Source organism: Lipotes vexillifer, unplaced genomic scaffold, assembly GCF_000442215.2.
Source record: "Lipotes vexillifer unplaced genomic scaffold, Lipotes_vexillifer_v1.1 scaffold2094, whole genome shotgun sequence".
In the NCBI taxonomy this organism is placed as follows: Eukaryota; Metazoa; Chordata; class Mammalia; order Artiodactyla; family Lipotidae; genus Lipotes; species Lipotes vexillifer.
Window position 1 is genome coordinate 1026002 of NW_006790887.1, and position 6290 is coordinate 1032291.

The window sequence follows — 6290 nt, forward strand, 5'->3', positions numbered from 1 at the left end:
TGCCTGCTGTCGGGGTAGCCTGGGGGGACCTCTTGACGTTCTGCACTTTGAGCTCATCTGAGCGTCTTCAGCTGCTGATGCTGGTTGTTCTACCAACGCCCAGCCCCTGGGAAGCCCTTGACCCCACGTGCCCACCTGGTTCAAGTTCAGCCTTCCCTCCATTACAGCACCTGCTCTGTTTCTAAATGTATCTTTGTGTCTCCCTCATTCAGTGAGATTGTAAAATCCTAGAGGGCAGGCATGTAAAATCCCAGCACCTAGCACAGTTTCTTGCATAATAAAAATGCGTAAAACAAGGATTCCAAATAAATCGGTTAATTCATGGTATTTCCAAATGATGAATTTCGGTTTAAACCTCCTCCAAAGCATAGAATAAACTGGGACCTACAGCGTTTTCTGTAATGAACCAGCCCTACTGTGGTTGATAAAAGTGAGAGCTGGTTTCCACCACTAACAATGCAGAAGCACTAACTGCATTGATTCGGTGATGATAAGAGCACAACTGTGCATCAGGGCTTGGGGCTGGGCGGTTCTGTCTAAGAGGAGTGTGATTTTACTTCCTCTGGCTTCTTTCAGGAAGTAATTAGTACTAAACCTCTAAAGATGGTAAGTTCACAGCATTCCTCTGTCTCTGACAGCTAGATTTTTGATGACACATACATAGGAAAGATGATTCATCAAATAATTCATTGCAAATTGGCTGCACCTTGAAAGATCATCAGTGTAGAAAGCTTCCATCTCCAACTGAACCGAGGGCAGAGGGGGGTCAGAAAACACTGCGCAAATCCCGGGCAAAAGTCTGCACGAAGAGCTTCTTGTACCTTATCCTGTCTCAGTTTATTACAGGGATGATGAAGAGCTTTCTCCTCATTTAAACCCTGGACAGAGAAAATAATGAGTTCCAGGTTTTCATGCATTTTTAAATATTGAGAAGCATCCATCTTAACATAGGATAAAAATACCTAAGCCAAAATGCCACCAAGTGCTCATTTTCGAACAATCCTCGTGACTGTCATGCTGAAACAGCTGTGTGGTGAGCTGACCACAGAATGCATTATTCACACTGGGCATTTCTGAGAGGGAAAAGGGGCTTGTTGGTAATTTTGACGGGGCAGCAGGCACAAACCGGCACGGTCCAGCCGGACCACGAGGTGCGGTCATTCCACTGGGTGGGGGCGTTTAAAGATTACGGAGGGCAGACTTGATGGGCGGCGGCCGTTGCTGGCGGGACGCTGGACAAGGGCAGGGACCGCCATTTTGTCTCCCCGTCAATGTCGCCCAGAAGCGGGGGCAGGTCGGGACGTGATCACTGCTCTCCGAGGCAGCCCAGGGCCGAGGGTGCAGCTCCGGGAGGAATGCACGGTCCTGGCAGAGGCAGCAGTCACCTTTCTCCTCCGGTGGGGAAGGCGCCTGGAGAACACGCGCAGGGCCGGGCCCACCGTGTGCACGAGTCTGGGCTGGAAGGGCTCTGCGCTAAGTTCCCCGGACCCGTGTGAGGGCCCGAGTGCAGCCGGAAGGGCAGCACATCTGCCCCCGGAGCCGTGTCGGCTGCTCACCTGCGTCACCACTGCACCTCCCGGAGGCTCAAAGACCGTGCTGTCAACAAGTCCCTACAGGCGCTGCAGTTTATTCCTAATTCCCGCGTCTCGCGGGCGCGGACAGCAGGCGGGCTTGGCGGAGAGTCAGGGGCCACTCAGGCCCCCCCAGCTGACTTCAGGCCACTCTGGGTCCAGGGAGCTAACCGAGCTCAGCCACCCCGCACGGCCACCACGTGTGTGCCGCCCAACATCCAGCCCAGAGCTGGCTGAAGTGGCAGGAGAGCGAGTGAAGGCGTGGCCCAAATCGCTCCCCTGGTGTCCCAGGGCCGCGCCGCCTTGGGATGAATCTGGGGGGTGTGAGAGGAGCAAAGCGTCCCGGGCTTTCATCCATCTTCCGGCATGGCATCAGGCTTAGAAAGAAAAATGGGTCAAATTCCACTGGCGGAACTAACCTTCCGCAGAAAGAAGTGTGAGTGTGGCTGCCGAACACCCAACGTGCCCAGGGCACCTGGACTTCCATGCTTTCCCCAAAGTCCACCCTCAAGATGCATGAGGGCCTCTGGCCCTGGACACCACTTCTAGACCCGTCTCTTCTAGGCTAGTCAAAAGCTGGTGACTCTGGTTTAACCGGTTGTCATAAAATCATGCATACTTTCCCAACTAGAAAGTTATGAGATTTCTCATCGTTTCTATAAACTGTTCTTTTCAGTGGGCTTCGAGTCCTGGATGGCTCTAGAGCAGACTGGCCTTAGTACAGAATGAACCTGCACCGAGGACCTGACAGCTGCCGCACACAGGGCGCCCCCGAGGGCAGGTTGCGTAAGGAGAGCCGCGCTGGGACACAGGACCTCAGTGCCGACACCAAGACAGTCTCGGTCAACCAGGATGGCTGCTCACCCTGTGCCCACCGACTTCCTGCTGTCCTGCCTCACAGTGGACCACGCAGCCAGGTCCCGGGTCCAGGTGGTAAGTGCAGGTCCTCCCGAAAGGGTGGAGACGCACCCCGTCTCTCCCTGGCCCCCCCGCTAGCCTGAGACACAGGAGAAAAGCCCAACGATGCCACAGCCATAGGAAACGTTCCCTGTGTGTGCCCGGAGGAAGCCCCCAGCAGGGGCAGACACAGCCCAGACCAGAGAGGGGCTCTGAGGGTCACCTGGGCCGGCGGCCTGTCCGGCTTCAGCCCGGGGAGCACATCAGGGACAGCGGCCTGGGACAGGGCCTCCAGGTAGGGCAGGTAGCGCTGAAGGGCCTCGGCCAGCACGTCGCCCTCCAGGCTGAGGCTCCGCTTGTCCTGGACACTCTGCTTTGAGCTCCTGCAAAGCAAAAGGAAAGCATGAGCCAGTCCACGGGGCGTGGCGTTGATTCCGCTGACAGACGCTGCCACGGCGAGGGAGGGTGGCCGCAGGGACCACGTGGGGACCCGGGCGTCAGGCCAGGTGGCGACAGCCCGGCCCCCACTGCTCTCACCAACTGCAGCTGGAAACTCTCATGCGCCCCCTGAGCCTGGCAGCTGGACACTGTGCGGACTTGGTGAGTGACCCTGAGAAGAGGGCCAGCCCTAAAGTATGTTCTCAAGAACCGCCCCCAACCAACGGGGACAGGAGACAAACTAGAATGTGGGAAACAGCTGGCACTTACTCAAGCCCAACAAGAATCTGAGTGGCAGAGAGGTTTCCTCAGTGTGGGCAGGGGCAACTGGAGAGCCCTGGTCCTACCATCCACTTGCTCTGGGACCCCACCATCTCAGCCAGCGCCCCCCCATGTGCAGAGGAATGGGGTAGGGATGCACTGCGTGAGGGGGTCGTGCTCACGACGGCACATCCCGGCTCCCGGAAGCTGTGACCGCATGGGGTTCCGTGGCATGGCGCGGCGGGGGGCAGAGCGGGTGGCAGCTGACCTGCTACTCAGCTGACCCTAAGGTGGGGGGCCCTCCCGGTACCCCAGTGTGACCACGAGGTCCTTAGAAGAGGAAGAGAGGGTAGAGGGCTGGTGTCAGAGTGATGTCATGAGAAAGACCTCCAGCTTGAAGGATGGGGCCCGAGGACCGTAAAAGGCAGGAAGCGATCCCGAGAGGCTGCTTGGAAGAAGGGACCTTGTTCTTGGGGGTTTCTCTTGTTCATTGCTCTGCCCAGAATCTGCACGGAGACCAAGTCACCGTCGGCACTGAAAACAATGCCCACTGAAAGAACAGGCTCTGGGGTGACACCGAGTCAGCTTTACAGCTGTAGCCTTTCCCACCGCTGACCTCTCAGATGGCACTTTCCCAGCGTTAGGAAAAGCGTCTCTGTGACTAAGATCGTTTATCACTGGGAGTGAACTTCGGAAAACAAACTGATTATTGTGGTGAATGGCAGTGATGCAGATTATGGACTTACTGGGAAAAAACATGTCTTGTTTTCCTTTCTTTTAAGAAAATGCACTTTTTAAATTATATAAAATACAGTACCCAGTCCCTGTATTTGACAACCACAGACACTGTCTGTGGGGAGAGAGCTGGACCACACACGACCTCACGCTGTGCTCTGTGCCGGGGCTCAATAAACGTGCGGTGACTTGTGAATCATAAATAAGTGCACACAAGTGCTCCCTGATGTTTACACACAATGTACATGGGGTTTTCTCACCTACTAAACTCATTTGATCTTCATGTAAGTAAATATGGGGTTTTAAGTTTGTTTTATTTTCTATTAACCACTGGAAGTGCCCTAGATGTGAACAAGAATATCCCAGACCACCAGAAGAGGCAGAGCTTACACGCCGTTGATGTGTGGTTTCGGCATGTGTGCAGGACAAGGACGCATTCGCTGTTTTCTTCGTTTATTCCCATCTTTTCTCTGATTTTGTATTTGGAGACATGGCTTCTGATCTTCACTTTTATTTACAAATGTAACAAATGTGATAAAAGCCACGCTAATTGTAGAAAAGAAGGTGTTCTTATGTGCAGAAGTGGACGTCCTGCAGCTCCCTGGTGTGGATGGGGCGGGGTGGGTGGGGATGGAAAGGCCGTAAGCGCGGGCAGAGGACGCGTGCAGCCTGCGGCTACCCACAGCCTGGGAGCTGAAAGCAGGGCCGCGTCCAGCACAGCAGGGCTGGCTCGCTGTTCGGCCGCTGCCTCTCGCTGTAGCCAGAAGACAGCCCACGGCCTGTGCCCGGAGGGGGCCACCCGGCCTGCCCAGGTCACCTCAGAAGATGTGCGCCAGCCCCGGGCCCGGGAGCCTCAGGGCTCCGGAACCTCTGTTACTGCGGCTGCCCGGCCTCTACTCGACTGCACACCGGAGCCCGTGTCCCGCGCAGCTCAGGACCCAGGCGAGACAAGCTCCCTGGGTGCCCCAGGTCAGGATCCCGATGGGCTTGGGTCTGCAGCCCCGCCGGCCTGGTGTCGTCTCAGACGACAACCTGAGAAAGAAGAATCATCGCCCCGTCGTCCAGCTGAGGGGACCGAGCCCCGGTGAACCACGGGGTTACGTGGCGAGGCCAGCTCTAGTTGCGCCCAGAAACGAGACAAATAAAACCGAGCTTCCTTCCCAGTTGGGGATCTAGGGTCAGCGACCCCGTCCGCACTCACTCCTCATGGGGATGGGACGTCCGTGGCCTCTTCAGGTCCAGGACAGCGTCCTGTCTCCCAGGCTGATCCGGGCACTCTGCTGCAGCCCAACAGTGAGAACGGTGCTCTGTAACGGAAGTGACCTCCGTCCTGATGGCAACGAGGCGTCTGCAGTGACCGAGGGTGGGGTCACCACGCGTGCCTGCCTGCATGCGTGTCTATGAGGGTACGTCTGTGTGTGTCTCCGTGTGTGTCCGTGCATGTCTGCATGTATGTGTATGTGTCTCTGTGTGTGTCTATATGTGCCTGGGTGTGTATATGTATTTATCTGTGTGTGTGTGTGTGTGTCCGTGTGTATCTGTGTGTGCCTATGTGTGTTGCAGATGTTGGGTGAGGCTGTGTTACTACAAATAAAGTGCCTGTTTGCTAACAACCATATCCACTTTCAGGGACCAGGAAACAATGTTTTAAGTATTTTATATCCAAATGTGACAATCTGTTCCTTATATGTGGGTCTTCACTGTGATTTAGGGAATGTACTGGGGTTTTAGGCGGGTGTGTACCTCTTTGTGGATTTTCCACTTGGAGTAACGGAGAACAGGCTCCCGGCTAGTGTTTCCATGTAGAAAGTCTCATTTTCAAGAATGTCAGGGGTTTGATATCTGTACGTTTTTCATAAAAGCTGGACCTACAGAAAATCTTCACACTTGTGTTAAATTACTGCAATTGATAAAACTGTCCTGTTTTTATTTCTGATGCCCTTTTCAAGTTACACTGGCTCAGACTTAATAGGCATATAAATGATCGGGGCTGCACGGTTCTTTGCATCTCAAATCACGGCTACGGCTTCCTTGACCATTTTTTAATGGATGAAATTTCATGTTCTGTGTGTAATTTAACTGAAGTCAATTTACTTTTCTGGTACTTTATCTATTTTTCTCACTAATTGCTAATCAATGCAGATAGAACCACCTCATAAATGTGTCTTGAAATTGTCTTATTCATCTTCCCTGCGTGTCCGCTGCTGGAGGATTGTTTGTGGCACTGTAATACGTTACAGCAGCGAAGAGAGCGTCCATCTCTGTGTGTGCGACACTGTCGCAGTTAGCTCTCAGATTGACTTTTGCCCTGTCATTCAGCTTGAAGTAGGTCAAAACTTTCTAAGTGTACATTTTCTACCTCAAAAGACTAAGAATGTAGTCCCTACA

The 6290-nt window shown here is 54.0% G+C and overlaps 1 protein-coding gene across 1 annotated transcript in view; it reads right to left on the minus strand.

The window, feature by feature from the left end:
* Positions 1 to 6290, minus strand: part of PTPRN2 (protein tyrosine phosphatase receptor type N2) — a 535117-nt gene that overhangs the window by 467369 nt on the left and 61458 nt on the right. Inside the window, exon 4 of the mRNA XM_007463991.1 lies at positions 2692 to 2851. Within this exon, the coding sequence (XP_007464053.1) occupies positions 2692 to 2851 (160 nt within the window). The remainder of the gene's footprint in view (positions 1 to 2691; positions 2852 to 6290) is intronic.